At 42.7% G+C, this 24,815-nt stretch overlaps 2 protein-coding genes across 2 annotated transcripts in view; both read left to right on the top strand.

Annotated features, from left to right (window-relative positions):
• The window catches only part of LOC107223748, a 190,324-nt gene that overhangs the window by 37,591 nt on the left and 127,918 nt on the right, over positions 1–24,815 (top strand). The gene's annotated exons all lie outside the window — the stretch shown is intronic.
• Positions 1–24,815, top strand: part of LOC107223749 — a 38,514-nt gene that overhangs the window by 13,107 nt on the left and 592 nt on the right. Inside the window, exons 2-3 of the mRNA XM_046745302.1 lie at positions 21,394–21,628; positions 21,822–22,245. Coding sequence (XP_046601258.1) covers positions 21,396–21,628; positions 21,822–22,245 — 657 coding nt within the window. The 5' untranslated portion in view covers positions 21,394–21,395. The remainder of the gene's footprint in view (positions 1–21,393; positions 21,629–21,821; positions 22,246–24,815) is intronic.

The raw sequence follows: 24,815 nt of genomic DNA on the forward strand, positions 1-24,815 counted from the left end.
ATGGGGTTGAAATTTTCCAGTGGAAATTGATGGTTTTTTTTTTCTTTTAATTCTTTGCCTGAAAATGCGATAGCTAGCGAAGTGCGAGTAGGTTTCTGGAAAAATAGGTTGTCCATCTAGTAGACCGATTTTACAATCTGTGTTTGTTTCTCTGCCAAAAAATTTGGATATAGGTATCTAAACCAGTTGCAGTCAGAAAAGCTAGAGAGTCGAACATCGCGTTTAACTTGTTATATGTATATATATACGGCGGTATTTTCGTTTTCACTCTTATATTTGTTCGAAGATAAACGTCGCAACGATTTTGGACAGTACCTACTCGAGATTTTTCGTAAAATCGAAAATACGCCGAGAATCTTCCATTTAATATCTGTATTTTAGTCACACGTAAGGTTTCAATAGTAATTATTCCAGTGAACGATCGTTGGTCGATCAAACGCAAGCAGAAGCATCACTTTCGGTCAAGCTCCAATGCAGGATTTCACTCGTCATATTTACCGGCTTTGATTGCTTATGAAAATTTATTCCTCTTCGGTACATCCAATTTTCATTGACGCAGGGTGTGTGTACTTATACCTAATATCCGCGGTGTAAATATTGACCAAGCTTTATACCGGAAGCGATGCGGAAAGCGGCGGAAAGTTCTCGATAATTTAACATGCCTTTGAACATCTCGTTGTAAAGTGTCGTCAAATAGTATTAAACAGCAATGCGCTGGACGCGCGATGCTCACTATTGACTATAGAGACAGACAGACAGACAGACAAACGTGGATTCGACTCGCCTCAGTTTCGGCCCGGCCCTTTCCGGAAATAACAACCGGAAGGGAAGGGATGGTCAAAGGATGACGCGAATGATGCACGCCTCTCGAATTGGTCGCCTACACGACTTGTACGTATAGTCGCGACGAAATTTGTGCCGCATTGTTACGTTGCTGTAGCTGTCATTCTCGTTGTTGAGAATTTTATTTTGTAAACATTTTTGGTACTTTAGATTTAGGTAACTTTTTTTTATCACTGATTCGTATAGTATTTTCTAAAGCAGGTACAAGTATAAATTGCGATAAGTAGTCCGCGATTAAGGATGAAGAAATAGTCGTAGAATTAGACACCGTACGATTCTTACAAGACGAACGGAAACTAGGCTGGTCCTTAAAACCAAAGTTCACCAAGGTGTGTATCTCTGATGTGACAGACAGACACCGCGTTTCTAGAACGTTGTAAGTTACAACCGAGGCATCTTCTCTCGTCGTTTCCTACTTCCGGCCATGGCAGGGCGTGCCGAGGTGCGCCCTTCCTGCATCGTCTAGACTCCAGACCCTAGAACCCTAGACACGTAGCTACGGAGTCCGGAGCCTGGAGCCTGGAGTTCTAGGTGACATTGTACGCACGGTATTAGAGCATGTAAAGTGTACGCTGTACGTATCGTTATCGCACACCTTGAACGTAGGTATCTACGTGGGTGAATACACCGAGAGAGACGGTAAATTTTCAACCTACCGCGTAGATAACAGTTTTCTTCGGTATCCAGGCGTGACACACACGTGGCGTACATACGCGTATCTGTGTAGGTAAGAACGCGGAGGTGAGATGCAGAGATTCGACGAGAAGGTGTGGTAGGTAGGCATACGTACCCAGATATTCTCTCCTCTCAACAATGTAGCCTGCAGTTCGTGTACCGCGAAGACTCGTTTTACATATTGTAACATCCTATGTCGAGCATTTGGACCAATTGTACGTAGGTATGTACGTCTGGTTCGTTTTGTCTGCCTGTATCGTGTATGTAGGTGTTACAAGTCTTGCTGCCACGATGTTTTGTCCACAATTTCGATACGCGCGTATGACGTATGTATGCACGTCATGTTTCTGCATAACGTAACAGTGTGTATAACACCTTATTGTCAGTAGAAGACCGAAGATGTATCCACAATAGCGGCGATATCTGCACGCGGCTGCGGAATGACGCGAGGAAGAAGAGTAGAATACGAGTCTCGCGACGAAAGATGTTACATACGATATTCAAGTATTTGATATACGTTTGAGGAACGTTTTTCAATTTTCATGATCCTATATGATCGCGGTAATGTTGAAATTTTATTTATCTTTACTCATTTGTTTGTTTTTTTTTTTTTTGTTGGCAATTTTTGATTCAACCCACAGGTATGGGGAGACAAACGAAAGGGAGAAAAGACAAAAGCTGAAAATGCTTGATTGAAAGGTTTGAGTTGAAAAATAGAGAACGCCGCGCTGTGCAGCGGGATGATTGTCTCTGTGAAAAAAAGAGAGGTGGAGAGTATAACTGCAGGGTATGGACGATGTATAGCTTACGGCGCAAGCTTCAAATAACGCGAAACGTGCGCGAAAATTACGCAATGTGTACAGACGTGTCAAAGTATAGTATGTATAAGCGTACATGTATGTACATATGCGCACACACGCAGCAAGCAACGAAACGTTCCGCGCGACGTGCTTCTGTCCCGGAAGTGCAAAGCTGACCGGAAGGCGGATAAAGACCGCTCGAGTGGATGTGTACGTATAATATATAATATAACCGTAATACACTCTCGTTTATATGGCCGTAAACTGGAATTATTTCCTATTGTTGTCAGCCTGAGTATATGTGTGAAAAAAAAAGATGAAAAAAAGATTTTAGGTTTTACTCTATTTGGTTCGAATTTTTTTTTCTAATTCTCAGACGCGCGTATATTGCAGGTGAACAATCGTGCAAAATGCGTCTTTCTTGTATTTTCCAAGTTACACGTGATCCTGAACGAAGAAACCATGCGAGCTAAATCAAGTTCGAACTCACGTCTCCCGTCTCACTCATGCATGCATGGTGCCGCAGATGAATTTTTCCTCAATTATTACACGCATCGGCGAACTCTGTGTCCCATAGGTGGTCCACGCTTCGCTCGTTTATCGAGTATTGATTTCTCTCAGCCATACCATCGCGAGTAAGCCCGAATAACGCCTACCTGGATACACAAACTGTATTCGCGAATCATTTCGCGCAATTGGTTACTCAACCAGGCAGATGTACCGACCTTTTTCTTTTTCAAATTTTAATACGCGTATAAAATATTTTCGTGATGCGGATATAATTTATAGAATTTATCAATTTTTCCTACATAATATGCGATCGATTGGTTATGCAGTTCTTCAAACAATTTCTCGTTGCTCAGGATTAAAATTATCAAAATTCATTGAAAACAATTTTTTGTTTGAAATGATCGCGAGATATTTATCGTTCTTTTTCCAAGCGTAGAAATTTTACGAAATTGTGCTCTTCTTTCTTGAAGCTTACATCAAAGATTCAACGAGACGTGACTGAATTCATGTATGGTTATATTTTTTTTGGGTAATCAGGCAAAGCTTGTGGCGTTTTTAAAAAATTTTGATTATAACGTTCGCCGCTAAGGGTCCAAAGGATGCGGAACGTTGTGAATCGTCGTTCAGGTTTGAATGTTTAATTGCTTGCTTCCAAGAGGTACAAACTTCTAGGATGCAGTGGGTGGAATGCTTGGGAAATAATAAAAGGTTCGTCGGTGAGAAAAAGAGGAGAGAGTGAAAGGAGAGAAAGAGAGGATTTGTAGTGAAGAATGCTCCGTAGAGTCTTCTAGAGTCTAGCTTAGGTTATAGAATGCCCTCCTTCTCCGCCTCTTTACCTCGGTCCGCTAAAACGAGAGGGCGAGAAAATGGGAGAGCGCGAGGAAGAGGAAGAGGAAGGGGGGGGGGGGGGGGGATTTGGGGTAGATCGATACGCCAGGCGAGAGGGAGAGAGGGAGAGGGAGAGTTTCCTCGGGTCCACGAGTCGTGGCGCAGGGAAATTCCCGTGCAGCATCCAATTGTTTCGTCAACCATGGAACAAACAAAACTTTGAAAATGTTTGACGTCACGAGATTTTGGGCGCTTTCCGTTTAGCCGTTTCTTATTACTCGCGCGTTTCGTTATCTGGAATTTTTCATTACATTTTTTATAGAAATAATATGCTCAGAGTAGGTATAGGTAACTCAGATAAATGTGAAACAACATTTTTATTTTCTGCAATCGAAATTGGGTGTATTACTATTATAGTATAGTATATAGTTTCTCCGTACCGTCAGAGTGTGAGATATGCATAGAATTCGTACGGAGTTGTCAACTTGTTGAATTGGTCGGTTATACGTAACGCGTAAGAAACAGAGCTTACAATAATACATTAAGCTTCTTCACCAGCCAGACTGCGCTCGTCTGGACAAAAGGAATCTGCGAGACTTGAAACTCTGCCAAATACTTCCATTCCGTTCCACTCCGCTCCGTTCCATTCCATTTCATTGTGGCTATTTTTCCAACTTTTCCACTACTTATTTCAAATTCCTGTACGATCGAGGTGAACCATTAAGACGAGTCTGACGATTGACGAGTGGATGGAAAAATGTGTGTCTATAAACGTGTCAAGAAGAAGACGATGACGAGGAAGAAGAATAGCGTAGTTAAACTATTTGTGGATGGACGGAGTTTGCCAAAGTTGGGCCTCGTTTCGTAATAAAATTATACGGTGTAAAACTAGTACAATAAAAGTTGCGTATCATACACCGGGTATAACAAATTGCGGTTATTGCTCAGGTGGATATAAAAACGCAGGTGAAAGGGAGGTGACGGATCAGTCGGATCATTCAACCTGCGGAAAACTATCTGGATACCGACTATCTCGTTTTCACAGCTGCTCGGTTCGGGCTGGTGAAAATCTGCTTCAACTCTCTTCCCATGAATAAATTTCTTCTTAATTTTTTATCCACACCCCCGCGTGTTCGACACAATCTAATCCTTTCGTCTTTTTTTTCTTTCACGGATCTTAGACAGCTTAGTTATTCTACCCTCCGGTTTACGCGTCTGTTTCGATATTCAAATATCGACGTATCTGAAGCCAGACGTAGCACCTCTCTAATCGTAAGTCAAAGCGGAAGTTTTTATCGCGTGGGAATGCTACACTATCTCATCGGAATTTGTTTCACCTATTTCGGCGTCTGTATGTTCGATAACTAATTGAGCTAAACGGTGTCGTATTTCTTTCTGTGTAGGCAATTATACACGGGTTGTCAGGCCGTGAAATGAGTAAATTATAGACTATAACGGAGCCGGGACATCGGATTTCACTTGGACTAGGTCCGAAGGTATTATTTGGGAAGGCGTACAAACTGAGAGAGATATGTTTGAATACGGTGACTTTTCGATTGACGTGAAACTTTAAAACTTGATATATACTCTTGGATAATATAATAATAAAAATACGATGCGAGTGTATGTTGAATATAATTGGAACAGCCGTTCGGTTTCTTTTCTTTTTTTATTGACTGCACTTTTTGTCGCTCGGCGAAACGTTCATTTGCGTATAAAATGTAATAACAGCGAAACTTTCCTTATCGAGTTATGCCAATTTTTCATTCCAATTGTGAACTAAACGATGCTTAACCAGCCAAACTGTCTGACTCGGGAGTTACCGCTGGATTGCCCTCCAGTAACAAACGCGAGTTATCATTCAGGGATTATTTCGAGCGTGCAGAGTAGTCGCGGTGGGAAAGAAAAAAGAGAGAAAGCAAACGAGGAAACGAAAGTGAAAAAATGAGCAAGGCATTTGCGCTTCAGGATGCGATCTACGCGTTCACGTTTATACGTATGGCTGTATAAAAATCTCCTATTGGTATTTGTTTATGGAAAATAGTCACGTTCTATTTTTCATCCTCTCTTTTTGCTTACGATAATTATTACCTTACACAACAGTTTCCCCGCAAGTGGATAGTAAATTATTACGCAAGGATTGTTTGGAGATATTTATAACTTGTAAACATGCATACCTATAATATGCATATCGTCTTCATTACGAGGATCGGGTTAATCTATTTTAATTTCTGGTGAAAAAATTGCGATGAAGGTATGATGTTCGTTAGCTCGGGCTTGCAAATTTCTGTTTTTGCATTTTCTTATTCGCTTTTCTTCGACTGTACATTGTACGTACCATTGTGTTCGACAAATGTCGAGGAAACGACGCTCGGCTTCAACAAATAAATTGTCAAACAAGCCTTGCACTCCGGACTCAGGAGTGTCTATATAGATGTTTCAATTGAAAATCTTTTCAACTCTGCTTTGTTACTTCGACACTCGAGTCTTCCTCCCGCGATTCAACTTTGTCAGACAAAAGTTTATCCCCGGTTTATAAGGTGGGTTGGAATATGTTTTTTTTTTTTAAATTATTTTTATTTATTCATTTATTTTTTGCGGCTTTCAGCGTAGTTTTGCGAAACATTTTAACCGTGACTCGCTTATACTCGCGTATAGGTGGGTAGAATTTTTATTTTCGGAGCAAGGAAGTTTGCTTTGAGGTAGCTTGCAGTACCCATTTTGCATTTTGCGAAAAGAGAAACCGTTCCGTTGAATCTCTCTGAATTAATGGTTACCCTGAAATTTATGCATGCTATACATAGAATCGAAGTTACATTGCCGTTTTAAAAGTATATTCAGTGATTTTTCATCGTACGCATCATCGTACAAGTTTTCTAATTGGTTTAATTTTCGCAAACCTTGCAATTCGAATCTAGAACGCAATAACCGCGATGCTCCGAGCGGTGCATGGGCTGGCAGATATTTCTCCTTCTTTTGTAATATCTAATTTTTGAGGTCCCCTTGTTTTCTGCACATTCGTGCTCGGAATATAACGCGCGGTCAACTTTCTGCAAATCTGCGTAGCGGCCCGACGTGCGAAGGTTGCCGGTAGATTTTTCTTCTCTCTCTTACATTTTTGCTGATTCTCTTATCTTCTTATTACATACGCGTTTGTCTGAACGCGCAGTTCGGAATTTCAAGCCAGAGCTAATTAGCGATGCTTTCTCAGCGCGTGATCGAGTCGTTAGAACGATCGGTGAGTTATTAACATCACTCTGATCTGATCTAATCGTCATCGGGCAATATTCGTCGTGCAGGTAATTTGATACAATGAAATTCTCTGAAAGAAAATTACGATTTATTTGTTTGTTTGTCTTCTTTTTCTCCTTCTTTAAACAATATACCGTTATCATTATTGTCAAATATCGTCCGTCGTTATGGACTGGTTTATCCGAATGTTTGATAACTGTCCAACTACACGGTATCTATACGATTATGCATGCGGTGCAAATATACAAAAAGTCAAATGTTATACAGACACATATATTATATATGCTCGGAAAATACGATAACGTTAACAATCAAACCTGTATCTAGTATTGACATGTACTTGTTGTTTGGAACATCATTTTATCTCGCTCGGTGTAGCAAACCCAAAATAATTTTAACCCGTGATTCTTCACGCTAACACGTCCTCCCCGAATTTTCATATTTATCTCACTTAACCATCGAACGTCCCTCCGTTTTTCCCTTAACCATTAATCCAGGCTCTCTTTGTCGTACGCTAGGTTTTGCCTGACAGTGGAGTGGAATTCTAGCTCGAGAATATGCCGATTTGGAGACTGAAATTGTTTCCAACGAGCAGTTTCACCAAATTATCCTTGGGTTACATGAAAATTTGGTTAAAAACGAAACGACGTATTCGAGAGAATCTTTTCGGCTTTCCCGGAGTGTGGTCGTAATGGATCGGTCTTTGCCCGTAACTCGGACCGCCGAAAGCTCTCATGAAAATCCGTGAAAAACTCCATCACGAAGACGCGATGGGTCGTTCCGAACGTCGTGAAAACAGGGTGACTCACTCGTCGTTGTTGGGCTATGCGGGATAAGCGAGGGGATTCGAAGAGTGGGTGAAACATACCTCCACCCTGCTAACTGCTAAAGAGAGCGACGTCCTTCTTCTAACGGATTACGATGCTTGGTCGATATCGCGAAATGGGGGGAAAGGGAACATGGGAATGGGAATGAGAAAATGAGAAATAGGGGGGGGCAACGCAAGTCTCTCACTTATCTTCATCGTTCTCTGGACGGGGGGCACGGCGATCAAGAGAGGATGACGCGTACCAAAGCTTCATGGTGGGCGTATCAAGCACCCGAGTATATCAAGTCCCCTGTGTCGCTTTGCAATATACGCGTGCCTGTCTTGTGACTCATAGTCATCGTCATCGTAATTCTTTTCTTCATCTTTTTCTCTCGCAGCGATATCGTACACGACTCATATATGCCGGCGAATCGGTACTCATCGGGGACTCTTCGTATTACAGTTTTTGCCTCGCGTGTCTTATACCGAGATGCTGATTGCGGCTCGCGAACATAAAGCGAATCGCCTCGTCTTTGATGGAAAATAAATTTGGTCACTGTGGCTAGATTCACTACTTGACGGTACTCGACAAAGAGCATGGACCGGGAATTATCCGTTGCTCGAGTCTTTGACATTCTGAGTATTTTATTCGAGTTTGAATTATTGTGGCGAATTGCACATTACTTGGATCCTCAAAGAGTCGAATTTAAGAAACGTGAATGTTTTCGAACTCGGTATATGTTAAGGGTGATATTCCTGGCACGATCGCAGTGAAAATTAAACGGCGTCTCAAATATCCTCTCAGTCCTGCAACGGGAAGATTTTCGTTAAACGGCATAGCGGAAGAATATGATGGACCCTTTTGCAAACCCACTTTCATACCGACTTCCAAGTTTACATTCTATCACCGTGCAGCATTGGGTATCAGCCACAGCTTGGAAGCGGCGATGGAGTTCCATAAGGTGGTCGGTCTGCTTATATGAAAAGGGCGGCTGGATTACGCGAGGGTGATCTATTCCCCTTGGAAGGGAAGGGAAGGGCAGGGCAGGGAAGTACTTCCGCGCGTAGCACGATGGGAAGGAAAATGGACAAGTCATGCTGTTCTGGCTTACGCGTATTGCCAAGGGGCGAACGAACGCGACTCATTGGCCAAAAAGCTTCGAAAGTTGGCTCGGCAACTGCAGTATAATGGCTTACAGGGTAGTCAAAGCATCCGCGGAACCATCGTGTTACATCCTACGTCGGCTTTACAAGTCGGAAGTAATACTTCGTCTCGAACCTTCCGTGATATCGATCTCTTCTCGTTGCCCACCACCCCTCTCCCAGGTTTTCTCTACTCCGCAATATTGTTGTCACGGTTCGCGTCTGTTTTATCGCTCGACGCAATCCGTCAGGGTTTATATCTTTAGTAATTTGTTCTACCCGCGGCTGTGATAGGTATCCAAAATACCTTAATCTCGTTTGCGACCAATTCTGCAAATGGATCTTACCCTCATTATCGGTTCGGTTTCCACTCTCTTGTCTGTCTCTTGGGTCATTCCGGCAAATTGTATTAATTGTCTCGGTAGAATGCGTCCTTTGTTACACGCCGTTGGATTGTCCGATATTTGATTAACGCGTTACCCAACAATTTCCCGGCCGTTTCTTCGATTAATCGAAAGGTTAATACACCCGTTAACGATGAATCGTGTTCTGATCATGTCGAAGCTTACGGAGCTTGCAACGAAGCTTTTTTTTCCACAACACACATATATATATATATGTGTAGCTCGTTAGCGCGTGGCTAATGCCGGTTACAAGTAGACGAGCGTGTAACCTTATTTTTTCACTCGGCAAAATCTTGAAGCTTGCACATGCTCGCAGGCTGACTGTCGATTTCTCGGTAAGCTTTGGTACATAGGACGTAAGTTAAAACACAGCTGGTGACCCTGATGGCTTCTTCGCCTTCATGTATTATATACATTTCGCGTGCGGAATTTAATATCCGTACCGGGTTTCCAAGTTTTTCTTTCTTCCTTCGTTCCTCTGTTCATTTTATGCGTTTTGTAATTTCCTCAAAGCTGCGTTCAACTTTATTCCCTACGATATTGGATCTGGTTTTTCTTATAGCAAAATGGTTTTCTATCACATTAACACGAATAATTATATCTTGTAATATACTGTATGTATTGTATGTAGCAAATATCCAACGGCGAATGAATAAATAAATGGACGAAGAAGGAAAAGATGAAGGATGCTCAACGCGCCTTGATTTGCATTACTGATTAATTCTCGTTTCGATGCGATTGTCAGTAAAGTTTTTAGCTGATTACGAGAATTAAGGTGAGATTGTATTATGCTTGGACGCACGCGTCATGAGCTTCCTGATTTGAAATTCAAATCACGGCATGCTGCAGCTAGCGTGGGAGGTTATAATTATGACATGTCTGCGGTACAACAGCGATGGGCAGCCAGTACAAGTTATACGCGGGAATTGTAATGGAACGTGCGTTGACTTCCGGTAGACCTAGAATTCGCTCGATTGATTTGACCGCGATGCGAATCGCTCTGATCAACGTTATAAATGTACCAGCGTTCACTGTAACTTGATAGTGTTTGTGTGTATCTACATTCGTTCAAAGTTGACTTTTTCTTTTTTTTTTTTTATTATCGCGCGAGGGGATAATTTTTTATTCCTCAAATGACATTTTCATAAATAACCAACCACCACATCCAGATTCTACTTTACCTTCGACCTTTTGTTTATACCCTCTTTAAGTCAGATTTTTATTATCTCATCGTGCGAAGTGCTGTCGCTTCTACCTTCAAACTACCGCCAAGAGGATTCAAGAAGAAAGTCAATTGTCAGGGAAAATAGATTTCGAATTGAGCGGAAATTTGCAAAATCCGGCCTCAAGGTATAGAATGTGAAGTCAAGGTATACAATTTGAAGTCTGCAATTTTATTCTCGGTCTGTATCGAATCGGGACTGTAATTGATTGGACGTTTTCTTCCAAATCCATCCTACAATTTTCTTTTGCTGATTTCTTAGAAACGGGATGCGAATAATATCGAACCTGCACGGATTAACAATGAAACTTGCAGCCGTTCTCTCGCAATGGATTGTATATACATATGCATAGAAAAAGAGGGTTTCCATTAAGGCGAAGTAGACTTGATCTGTTTATTCTCGGCTGGATAAACACTGTTGAATTTTCACTTTTTCTATTTTTCCATCCGCTCGAGTTCTCGTAATTTTTATGCTCTTCTCTCCGACAACGAATATCCCTTGCTAAACTTTAAAGCCGTATTCGCAGGAGTTGCCTTATATCCCCCTTACAATTTAACGATCAATACTCCTTATCCCCTGCCGATCGTATTTTCAACTTAACGATCCCAAGTTCGCAATTTCAAACTTGATAATTATCGAGTCCATTCACGTCTATCGACGTGAAGTTCAAGACTCGCTCTGCATGTTGCGAACACAGGCTGTCTGCGAACAATTCCGATTTTTCAATCGATATCGAAGGATGCGTCAGCTGGCGCGCGATTTCAACATTGTTTGAATTCAATGATTATTGTTAGCCGAGAAGGAAAAACTTCAGTTTGTCTTTGTTCCGTCCCTAAAATATAACGACGATGCGATCGGGAGCATTGGGATTCCAAATGCGGATTCGACGCGTTAAAGCTAACCTATCGCCTCGGTTCTCGAAACCGGGGAAGTTGATCAGACCGTAAAAATAATAAACGTAAATCTCCCGCGGTTTGGTTGACCCGAAACTCGACCGTGCACGCGATCTCGAGACGCACGGAATGATTTTTTCGAGATCACTTTGGACCGGCGTTAAAATAAGATTACAATTCGTTTTAATCCAAGCCATTTTCTTCTCTCTCAGTTTGTCTTTTTAATACACTCCGTAAATATTCTCAAACAAAAACATACAGCAACGGGCTTCTGTTTGTTCGTTCTTTGTAATAATAAAAGTTCCGAAACGATTTCTTTACTTATCGCATTATAATATGTATATTATGATAATGGTACCCGAACACTCGGTGAATTCAGAAGAGAGATTGTATATTATGTACACATTTTTTTATTTTTCTACCTCGCACCTAAGTGCAAAGGAAAATTTGTATTCTTGAATCGTGTTTGCCTCCTCGCAAGGCTGCAGCATCTGTAAGACAGAGACAACGGTCTGCCAAAGCTTCGGGGAAACGTGGTTCAGTATTTTCTCATCATTTTCTCTTCCACTCATCTCCCTTCCTGTATTTGCCGGACTCCGCGGCTTAAAAGGACTTTTCCTTTTCTCTCTCCCCCCCCCCCCCCCCCCCCCTGTTTGGTCCGTGGCCATTTTGGCGCTGAAAGACGATGCGATGTATAGTAGTTGCTTCGGCTTCTACTCCACTTACCGCATCACGTATATTACACATACGTACGCAGTGTCTAGACCCTTTATTGGCAAAAGGCTGAAGCGCCGGCGAAGAGACGATTCTCGTTCGTGCACGAACGAAGGAAATTTTGTTGCGGCGATAAGTTTATCGCCTTGACAATAAGTCATCAAGTTCTTTCGGAATGTCACACGCATCGCCGTGTGAAGGACGCGGTGCACTCTTGGTATTGAATTCATACCGTCAATCCGCACAACAAACTTGAATTAATTAACTCCAGCGGGCAACGCGTCTCGCTGTTCGACGAATGGTCGATGAATGAAATTACACCTGCAGCGTAGATCGTACGTATGTGTTGGATCGGTAAAGCACAGCAGCGTTAACGTCAATCATCGTTGATCGCATCGCACGGTGTAACCTGTAACGAAAATGAATTTTCGAGGAATCGGAAACTCGGAGAAATTTGAGATTCTCCGGCTCTGGATCCCTTGTTTATGTACCCCGGAAATTGAAACCGGCTTCTTACCGAGAGTTGTAACGCGTTTCTAGGTGCTCGGGTCACTTCGTCTAAACATGGACATCTTCATCGGCTGAACTACCTACTTTGCCGTTATAATTCAATTCTGCCTGCGGTCCGACCCTCGCGAGTCTTGAAGCCAATAATTAGTTGCTCGCCTCTTACACGTGCTCTTATGTATGCCGTTGTATTTTCAGCTCATTCTTTTTCGTTCGCTTCATATTATTTCGCCTACGCCCAAATCGTGAAAACAAACTACACGGGTCACAGAACCGTTATCCGTACGTTCTTATTGCCGATCGGCAAAACACTTTGCTACGTTGCAACAAATGCGATGCGTTAGTTCTCTGAAAGTTTCTTTCTCCTTCAGACATGCTTCGTGCTTTACGGCTTGACATAATTTTATTCACGCAGTTACGTAAGTAAGGACGGGGGAATGGAAATGTTTATATTATAGCCACGATTCTTCGTCAAATCACGTTCCGCGGCAAGTTATACTTTTACACCTTATACCTTATACGAGCTGCGAATATCGTATGTCACTTCGCGGAAAGTTACGGTATGGCATGTAATGGAATGGAATGGAATGGAACGGAACGAGACACGGTGCAATTTTCAGTCTCTCGTAAGGAAAACAAACGATAAAGTTACGCTCGCTTTTTACCCTATGGATTGTTTACAACTAGACGTGATTATTGTTTAAACGGATATATGGTTACTTGACAAAAGCTGATCCTGCTCATACGTGACTTTTGCAAAAAATGAAAAAAAAAAAGGAAAAACAACGAGGGGCAAAGTTGCGAAGAAGTGAGACTGTAATTATACCGGTTTATTGTTGCGAGTTTTTTTTTTTATAAATTTCTCACTCGAACCGTCGCAGCTAGTGCAGTGTTCATAATTGATTATGCTGCTGCACAGCTCGGTTTATCATTTCATGAGTCAACGGCGCAGCGTGAAGATAGGCGTATTATACACACGTGGAAGTGCGATACCAAATGATAGAAAGGAAGAAGCTCGCGACGATCCATCTCTCCCAGTAGTCCAACTGTCTCTGCACCGTGTCTCTGGAGTATTCGCATAGCTGACTGCTCGCCAAAGGAGTGGACAACGTCGTTGACACCGTTTCCTCTTCTCCGTCGAGTTGCATATGTATCTATATGTATATGAGAAACGTTGTCGTTAATTTTTGAAATCATGCGCTTGGTTTTCGTATGACAAGTATCCTGTACCTGTCTACGAGCATAATGACAACTCGTCCGATAGAACGAACGATGGACATTGTTTTGGGAGCATGAAAGATTTGCAACGTCGATGTAACGCGGCAGCGACGACTTGTGTTCTCCGCACGCGAATTTACGCGTTAAATTTTTTCCAAGGCTATGTGTTACACGCCATTGTCAAAGAGCAAATTTCCTGTTTCCTTTCGACGACGACGACGACAAATTACCGCCTCTTTCACGGCTGTCGCACAACTTTTCAAGCTTCTTTCACACGATAAAACCACCACCGCGGTGTAGGTATACTCGTACTTTATACAACTATTTTTCACTTCCGTACGCTGCGCAGCCTTCGCGCGTTCCGGATATTTTAAATATCCGGAGATCAACAAGCCTACTTCTCCGTCCTTTTTGACAAACGAGCGGGAATATAATTTACATAACCAGATGCTGTGTATATAGGTCAAAAATTTTCGCCTGCGTACAGTTACGCTCGTAAACTATATTATTCCTCTTCCATTTTCTTTTTTGACCGTTGTATCATCAACGCGATACGGCAACTCCACAAAATTAACATTATTCGCTAACGAACACGCGTAAACTCTGACTATAACGTTATGTATTATTAGACAGCTTCGAGGAGGAATCCACACAAATCTCCCTATACATATTTTGTAATAACGCGGATAAATTTTCATGCAGCATTTCGCCGGTTCATAAATTTTTCGGGCTGGTTCCTCGTTCGCGGTATATTTTCCGCATTAGATCACGGTTGTACGAGATCGTAAACCGCCTGAAGCGGAATTGACGACGAAGCATCGTGATGCTAGGAATGAGAAAACCTTGCGGATACACCGAGATTTCGTTGTTTAACGAAGGCATCGATAAATTTTGTCGTGAGAGTTTGGAATTAGCCTGATATTTTTACACGCCTAAACTATAATATAAAGATGTATAATAATCTTCTGTACCAACACCAATACCAATGTAAGAACTAATTCCGGTATTGATTACAAAAAACCCACGTTGGGAATCGAATTTTTATTACTTTGCGATGATCGTTTTCAATTAAGGTTAGAGAACGGGATCCTGTGTGATGTTTCTAAATTATTTAGCAGTGAACCGTATGCCACAGTAATGCTGCGTCGATACGACGTCGTCTGATGCAACGGTAATTTACTTATAAACGAACTTTATAATTCAGCTGGCAAATCGTATCTATACAGGGTCTCGTACGGAGAATGGGACGTGCGGCTGTTTTATATAGTTTTTTTTTTTTTGTTCTTTTAACTCTGAATTAATGAAAAGACAACAACTGTGAGTCACACAAAGAGGTTGGACTTAACGAAGTTACAGCGACAGGAAAAGGTTCGGCTTCACGCTCGGTGAGCTACACACGTAATCGCGCAAAGAGCCCGGACCGAGCTTTGAACTGATTTTTCTCGCTCCGATTCGTTCGACTATAGATTGTCGATGCAAACAGCGAAGAGGTAAACTCGTTGTGTTTTACCTCTGCGGATGTAGGAAGATAAAGACGAGGATGAAGTTGGTAACGTTACCGTAACGATGCAGGTTTAGGAAAAATTTTTACTTCGCACTTTTAGCAATGTTCAAAATTTAGTCTTATGTTGGAAAGTCAGCTTCTTGAAAGTTGTTCTAAAATTGCGAAATAATGACTTTTTCCCTGAGGTTTGGTTACGATAACGTTACTAATTTCAGCCTCACGTGTAAAGGATAGAACGTAAATTCGTTGCAGTCGTCTCTTAAATTAAGGCTCGAGGATGACGGCGATGAGAATGTTAGAAGTTGGCAAAGAGATATTTTTAGTTCGTGTACGAATTAGGAATTTAGCAGTGAACGGCGTTGCACTTATCATTAATGGAGCATTTCGCGAGCATTTTTTTTCAAGTTCACATCTCAGCCGACAACAACGCGTCTGTAAGGTTAAACTTAGACGAGTTCGCGACTTCGCGTACGTTCACGCAAGCCGCGGTGTCTCCAATTAGTCTACGTATATAATACTCGCGTGTTGATATATCACGGTATCGTACGTGTGCGATTTCAGTAATTTGACATTGTTGACGTCCCGGAACGAATCGTAATGAGATTTTGCTGTAAAGCCTTGTGGCGTAGAGATACTGCAGTGTGTGCAATGAATTTGTTTCACTCGATTTGCGGCGGACTTTTTAGCACGGCGTTATTTACGCGTATTCAAGATCCGGGAAAAAATGTCTGTCCGTCATTAAGGCGTAAACGATTCTCGAATAATTGTTCGTCACGATGACGGCGTATTACGTTACACGCGGTAGGTTTAAGCCTCGCTGTATGAATACAATGCACAATAAACGTACGCATACAATGCGTCGAGGGTTTATACGTAGTGTGGCATGAATCTCGGATTTTTCGTACCTAAGTCCGTTGTGCTCTGCAGGCCAAGTAATCGCGATGATCGAATGCCTGCTGATTACTTTTAAATCGCTTTCGTTGCGCGAGGAAATATCGGAGAAATCGTTACTCGGACTCTTTTTCCTAGCCATACATCCTCTTCTTCTCCTCTGTTTACTCGCTTTCAGGTCCGGTTCTTCTCTGGGGCTTTCATGACTCACAGAGATAACCTGAATTAGGATTGATTGTCTGTCAAATAAAACGTAATTAACTTGATCGTGACGTAATCTCCCCGCGCTTACTATACTCGCTGCTTTGCCCCGAATGCGCAGTCCGGCTTATATAAAGTCAGATTTATTGTTTGGTTTTATACAGCCGAGAGCTTTTAACGCGACTTCCGCAAACGAAAAACTTGTGAAATTTTTATAGAAAAACGTATTTCAGTGCGTACAATATGTATGTATAATATACACACGGATTTGCGCATCAGATTCCGTTAAACATGATACGGTAAAAATTTTATCTCCACTTCCGCTGTACCCACGAAGGTTTTCTGGACTATTTAAGGATAGACTATTCACTGGGTTTTTATTATCATCATTATCATCAACAAAATATTCGAGCCATATGCGTTGTTTATTTATTTTAACGCACTTCTCAGTACCGCTGGCTTCCGTAGATATTTTGCAAAAATATTACCACTGCCTGGGCGAGCTTCTCTCGTAATTCATTCGAAACATTTCACTTTTTTCCTCTCGATATCCGTCGCTTTTAAGGCGTTTTACAGCTAATTAATTGATCGTCCAATTACCGCGTTTTTTCATCCATATCGGGCCGCATCGAACCGATCGATATATCGCTGGCGATCATTTTAATCGTTCCCGACTAACCTGTATTGAAAAAGATATTTTTCGCCTCTTTAGGCGGCATGACACGAGGAGAGAGTTTCTTTTTATTTCTTCACTGCCGATGCTAAGGCGCAGATGTTTCGGTACTCACAATGCCCCGAAGCTCAACCATCCATGAAACAGTTGCACGTACAACACGTACGCAATATACGCATACTCTGAATTTATAGTCCTCCTCACCCTCGTACTCATATCGCTCGAAGGGGATAACGGCTGCATGGGGTTGAACACCGGACCCTGACACTGCCGGTTATCTTCTCTGCAAACATATACGGCTAACGATAGTGAATAAAACGTGTTCTCGAAACTTTGTCGTTCCCGGCATTCGCTCGTTGTTCTTTTCGAGTTTTGCTTGGTGCTTGTTTGTTGTACAGAACATGCCTCACGATGTGGAAACGGTGCGTTCTTCATGCGGTATGGAATTTGCAAATTATCGTTGTACGGTAAAAGTAAGAAATCCAACCGAATACGTATCTTACGAATTTGCATTAAGGGTGAAGTGTCCCTGTCCCAATTATTGACCTTTTTTGGTTGTGTCTGGTTGTAACCCTCTGGAAATTGGTTTTGGTAATCGAAAAATTAACAATTTGTGGTGTCGTAAATTTATAATTTTGTGAAATAAAAGGGTCAACAATTGGGTCTAAACGTGCCAATAACCACGTACCTCACCTTGCTGTAAAAAATTTCTTTAAATTTCTTTAAAGTTGAACTAAGATAAGTTCACAATAAGCTTGTTTCAAGTGCTGACTTTCGGTGCGCTGAAATTACACGCAACAATATCCGTTTACAATTGTTTCTATGCACGATACGATTTAGTGTTCGAGCTTTCCTGCGACAATACCAAACTGTCATTGTCATCGGTGCAAACGATGTCGCAGCACGCGCGAGCTGTTTGAGCCATCTATACATACATACATATATATAGGTATGCAGGTATGTACGTACCCACCTACCGAGGGTTGCAGGCCGAAAGCCTCTGCGTATCCTGCACGGAGGGATGGCAGCATTGAAGCGTCACAAACATAGCTCATCTCCGTCGTGCGTCCTCCCCTGGCCGTCGTAGCGGCGACGTTTCATCCCTCGGTCGTCGTCTATCGCTCCCCTGACATACCGCAATCCCCCCTTTTCCCCCTAACCGCCCCTCTGCGCCACCCTTACCGATGCCTCGTGGAGTTGCAGTACCGAGAGTGGGGGGGGGGGGGTGTTTTTCCCCGAGTGCAACGACCCAAGACTATAATGCCCCCCCCCTCCCTCTCCTCGCCCCCCGCACATTTTCCTCTCCAACATCCTGCAGCAGGCACCAGTCCGGCTAGACTCACCCCTGCACCCTGCAGTCCAATTCTAGGCTCGACTCTGGGTGATATTTTACCCGCGCTTGAGTGCGTGTATTTTTATGCGGATATTACGCGTGTAATGAACTGTTATTCGTTGCAGCCTGCAGGGGATGGTGGGCGTCGATCGATTTTTGGAGTATAAGATACCATGCGATAGGTGGAAAAATAAACGAAACTCTATCTCTCTCTCTCTCTCTCTCTCTCTCTCTCTCTCTCGCTTTCTCTTCTCTTAAACTGTCCGGTGATGCACTCATTCATTCTTGATGCAATTTTATTCTTACATATTATACTTGCGCAGTAGGGATATTTAATAGGTTGTTGTTTCATACCGCGGAGAACAAATATGAAAGGATTGAAAAAATGTACGCCTCAACAACTTGCTTCGCAACGTAAAGTATAAATTAGTTTCTGTGGAAAATAGTTGGATGCTTGGAAAAATTTGCAATTTTAACGAAGCAATTTCACGTACACGCTTTGTGTTATGGTTATTATAATTCGCAAATTCTATGTATAGTTATTTACCTCGCTCTCTTCTTCTTCTGTTTCTCTTTTTATTTGAAATTGCGCACATTTGAAATCTGGGTTTGTATATCGAACCGAGTTTTACTGCGTTACAGAAGGGTAGAATTATGTGAAATTATTTGCCGAAAGGCAGTAGTCGCTTTCATGTCACTCTCATAAAAATACGTATCTTCTTTCATCCGTACACTAAAGTGAGATCCATTGTTTTACCGAATGAAGGGTTCAACCGCTGTGCCTATACATCTGCAGATAATCTGCTCACGCTTCCATTTTCGTTTTATATAGTCGTACACAGCTTCAGTGTCGAGCGGCAATTAGCGAATCAAGTTTACGATTCTAATCTTACGTGAATTCGAACGCGGGGAAAGTAATTTGAATAACGACAATGTACAGCCATACCCTTTTGGATCGTAGAAACGTTAGGCAGGATGCAGCGTCAAGACGAGAGGCGTCTAAGCGGTTGTAATCAGTAATAATGGGAAGACGCAGTTTGAACGTTGAAATTACTTCTTGTTAAGGCACTCGCGTTGCGACGCCTTAGGTGACACAAAGAATCGCTAACAATACCGGATGCCTTTGATATGCTTACCTACATATATAACGCTACGTTGCGCAAGTCCTTTTCGTAACCGGATTCGGGTTTGACCGTGGCAAAGATTGAACCGCTGGAATTCCGCCAGTATTTGAATAACACTTCCAGCTTTAAGGGTATTATCGTCGCAAATCATACGAAGCAGGGAAAAAACATTCTCATCCCGTACGTGCAAACGGTGTACCTATCAATTACGCTTTACTTCTCCGGAGGGACGTGGCCCAGGTTCTCACCTCCTTATATCCTACTATACTGCGCGATAAGCTTCCTTCGCGATCTGACTCACCCCGTTTCCGGTTCTCGAGTTTCGTACCCACGCCATAATTCCACGATATAGCGATTTAGTGCCACGCTAACACATAACACCGGCGATGAATGATTCAAGCTTTTTTGCTCCCGATCTTCAATGTTCAGAAGAGGCCTTTGAAAATTTTATAACAGCTGGATTACGACGGAGTAAACATATAAAATAACAATAAAAATTGCAACGATTATATTATAATACTATACCCTGCCAAGTATATGAGAAGTTGTAAAGCTCACTTTGTATTATACGCCGCTTTTGTAACAAAAAATCATTTTAATTTTATCTTAAATTCGTAACGAGCTCGTAATTCCGGCGTAACGTGGGTACGTAAATATATATATAGCAAGTTATGTACCTAGGTACGTACCTATGCTTGTTCCTCAAGGCGTTGCGCGCTTACGGAAGACCTAAACAAACATGCGCCCAGTGCACGGGGAGGAAAAGAATTAGAAGAGTGGCGCTGTCTGAGTTTTATTCCCTTCTATAATATATCCTTACGTCGTCTCATCCGAAGTTTGTTTTTTCATTCTATACGTACAACTCGACGGTTCTTAGTTGGGTGCCCGATGCTCGTTCCATAGTCAAAAGTTGGCCGAGAGTGTAGGCAGGCGGACAGGTAGTAAATTTCTCGAGGGCACCTACTCGTTTCGCGGCAGGCTATTTTACTTTAACCAACTTAATCTGGGAAGCAAACATTCACACCGAATCCTCCGGACAGCTCATCCGCTAGTCTACGTTTATATCGCGCGTCGTATTTATCTGATCGTCCGTTTATTCGGGAGTAGGTACAGGTGGGTAGTTACTTTTACCTACTGTAGGAACTCGCAGGTGCCTCGATGCTCCTATTTCGACACTCTTGATTCCTTTCTTATACGTGGAATATCACATATAATATATTATACATCTCATCCTCATTGGTCGTAACGATATCCTGACGCCTAATCTCGATCCAACCGAAACGTCGTATTTCCGCCCCTCCGTCCAGAAATTCGTCACACACGCCCGCCTTACAGAATCGAAGATCGTTTTCCAGCCACGCGTTGCGTGTAATATTGTACAGCCGAATAATATAGATGGTATTCCTCGATTACAACGAATCGCGGTTATCGTCACCTGGTGAAATTTCAAGTCACGTAAGTTAGACCTCAGCTGCAGTCTCTGTGTGCCTTTCACGACGACGCTGCCAAGGGTATTTGATTGAGCAGGTGCAGGTGAAGACTCGGGTGAGGCTAGATACTTTGGTGTCGTGACTGCACCGGAAATTAACCGTCTAGCGACTGATCATTGCCTATGATTATCAGCCGACAAAAGAGTCGCGCAAGGAATTCTCATCTGCATCTTTTATCATCGTCGTCCGGTTTTAGACTCCCTCTGAAACGCGGACTAGCATCCCGCGATGCACTTGTTACCGACCATCGACGATCCTTTAATTTGCATTGTATCCTTACACGCACAAGGGCCCGGTGTAGATTTTCAAGGTTGTTTTGCAGTTTTTATGTATAAAATGTTTGCGGATTCTCCGAACAGACATGGACGACCACGAGATCCAGTCGACCGTCGAGTCGATCCTCGGACCAGGTGTGAAGGTCGTTGACTGTGAAAAGAAGTCCTGCGTTAGGGAGGAAGAGGTTCTCCTGATAAACGGGGTTCCCATTGCCCTCGAAGGACCCGACGGGATCGCCATCAGGGAAGCCATGGTTACGGGACAAGTTCCCCCCTGTGATCTTCTCAATCAGATACTCGTCAGAGCTGGGATACTGAGGTAGAACATTTGAGCCGTTGAAATTGACTGGCGTACGAATGATAAATTCAGTTGAAAATTGACCGAAGACTGACGCGGACGGGAGTTTTTGATTCGAAATAGATTTTTACAACGATCGTTTCAGGATCGCTTGCGCAAGTCCGTATTTCTACGCGCTCGTTTGTTCTATCATGGGGAATAATAAATTTTTAAGGGCGCCGGTGCGTCTCGAGACATCGCTCAGCGTTAAATCGTCGGTCGTTACCAAGGAAGAAGTGACGGTGGCTAGAGGCGGGAAAATCGTCGACGAACGAAGCCGAGAGACCAAAGAGAACAACTTTTATACGTCGTCGACGAGCGAGATATGGGAACCGGTTGGAATTATTCATAACCATCGGAATCTCAAGCCCTTTGATAGCTCCGACGAATCGAGGCCAAATTCTAACGCAAGTTCCGATCAAGGATACACGACTAACACGAGCAGCAGTCACGTGCTCAGGGAACGGGGCGGCGCTTTGCCGGGATGTCCGATATGCGAGGACTCTGATCCTGACTGCAGGCGACACTGTATTCGAGGACTCGGACTCACCGGTTCCAACTCGTCGAAGGTACCCGGAGTCCAAACGACCACCTCAGCGGTAAGTTACACAGTAAGAAAATACATATACGGATCGATCTCTTCGTTGTCTTCCGAGTTTGTTCTTTTTCTTAAGACAGGTTCGGTTCATATTTTATTTTTCACATTCGTATGCTGTATATGCGATTGTCCAACGCTAGGATCTAAAATTCACGATGCACGCAGTCCAATTGGTGCGTTAATCGATACCTCGTGTTATCGATCGGTAGAATGTCGAAGTGAATTTTACTCGGTAGTTGGCAACTTACGACAACTTGTTTAGTATACACTATATTGTTATACACATCGTGATACCAAGGAGCTATTATTTCGATGAAACTGAAACGGGAAAATCCGCAAACAGTTTGTAGAAAAGGTTGCGTGAATCGAATTTGCGTATTTTGTCGTGTAACAAATCGACAAACACGCGCGTATCGAACAACCGGAATCGAGGAAGCCAATTAGGAAGAGATAAGTGAACACTCTGCACGAATCCCACGCCTAGGTCTATATCCATTGGGTATACTTTTGTGTCTTTTGTAGTGCCTGACACGTGTGTTCGGACATTATACGATCGATTATGTTTTTTCTTGGGATTTTTATCGTACCCTTCCTTCATCTTATTGTTTTTATTCTCCTCCAAGATGGAATAGATCCACCGAGTTAATTCCCGTCGAAGAAGCAGAAAACCTCGTATATAGCAGCGGCTTGCGATCGAGTCCAGGTTTCCATAGTAGGAAAGGTTCGTTCGAGTTACTCTCGGCTCCGAAGTAGACGACGACGGTGAATCGTGTAGAAAATACACAAACGTGACCATATCTGGTCGACGCAAACCGTGACAACCGACTATACCTAATGTAAGAAAGTTTCAGGATGCTGTAGTCGCGTTTATCCGTCACGTGTGTACAATATTCAATACATATACATTATACACGTGAAAGACGGTTCCGAGTTTCCTTTACCTTGCGATTAGTCTACATAAGTAATATATATGTATATGTATATAACGTGTTACGCGTATTATTTTTAACCAGAGTACGATGGTCGCTTGGCAAGTGTTGAAAAAAAGATGAAACGCTTTAGAGAAATGCTTATCGTCTTACGACAGACTGTCTCGTTTTGCGCAAGGATCGCGACCTTACTAAGGATTGATAGTTTTACCGTACATGTGCAGAAAAAAGAGAGAGAATTAAAAATAAGAAATTAACAACAAATAGAGAATTGTTCCTTACGCACTCGACCATCACGTCCGAGATACCAGACTCCGGCAAACTTGAATCTAGTGAATCTAATTACACTTGATTAGGCGTCGTTAGAAGAGCCAGACACCGGATCGCCTAGCTCGACTCGGATGTCGCATAACTCATGTCAGCACATGTTCTCAATGTACGCAATACTCGTTACCCTATCAAATAAATAAATCACTTGCGAGTCTTTGACGTTCTATATAATTTTTTTTTTTTTTTTTCCTAGGTTTAGATCAGTCACGTGATATGAAAATCACCGGGTTGTGCTGGAAGTGTAGGTCGCTCGCATAATCTCGCAACTGGCAAAACACACCGTAACTATTTTCACAATTTACGATAATGAACTCGCCATGAGTCCTGACTCGCATCTCCCTCCCTCCCTCCTTCGCTCGTGAATTTTCCTGTTCTCGTCTCTCTTTATCACCATGTGTCCGTAAACTCGTTATCATCATGCTCTAATTGTAGGCGCGCACATTGTAAGCTGATCTTTTCTTTTTTGTTTTTCTTATCGCTGTAACGTAACATGCTTTTGGTCGAATCGCGGTCAGACTTCGTAATTTAATTTTCGTACGCTCGCAACTGCGAAGAAACTATGCGGAAGAGGAGGCGAGAAAGGAAATCAATTCCATCGTTTGTGCGGAGTGCCAACGAAGTCGCGATCTCTATGGACTCTGGTCTTCGTAGACGTGCAGTGAGCTTCGGCACGTTGCCTCCACGATTAACAATAAGTCCAACGCCCACGCATCGTGGCATTCGGTCGTTCATTCTTTCGGTCCAAGGCCTTTAAGGAGACCGACCGGTTACCTTGATCGGCACATGAACGCCTGTAGGACGCTATGGTGAATTAGTCCCGTAAGATCGTGATGCTCGGTGTTAGTGGAATAGTTGAATTCAATTCGGGTCACTGTGCGAGCCACGTGCGTTACAGTATAAGAGGCGCCTGTAATACGCTCGTAGACGCACTGGAACGCTGACACGTTCCTCGATACCTGGATACGTGGAAATATGTCCATTATCGTTACTGTAATTCTTCCACCTCGCGGTCTGAAGAGTCGGTGCAGTAGCTTCTTTTTTTACCCATCCATGGGACTGTGAATACTTGCCTTCGTATTTATACTTCGAATATGGTAATAGCGTTTTACTAATTTTCTCTTCTTGCGCACATTAAAGCTCATTTTTCTTCGCTCTCTCTCTCTTTTTCTCTCGTTCCTCTTTCGTTTCAACCCATCCAAGCTTGACTTATGCGATACTGTGCAGGTGTGAACAGAAATCGTGAATCATACATCACACTCATTTCTTGAGGCGTGATTTTAACCAACAATCAATTTTTCGCAGCTTCTTTTAC

Source organism: Neodiprion lecontei, chromosome 1, assembly GCF_021901455.1.
Source record: "Neodiprion lecontei isolate iyNeoLeco1 chromosome 1, iyNeoLeco1.1, whole genome shotgun sequence".
NCBI classification, from domain to species: Eukaryota; Metazoa; Arthropoda; class Insecta; order Hymenoptera; family Diprionidae; genus Neodiprion; species Neodiprion lecontei.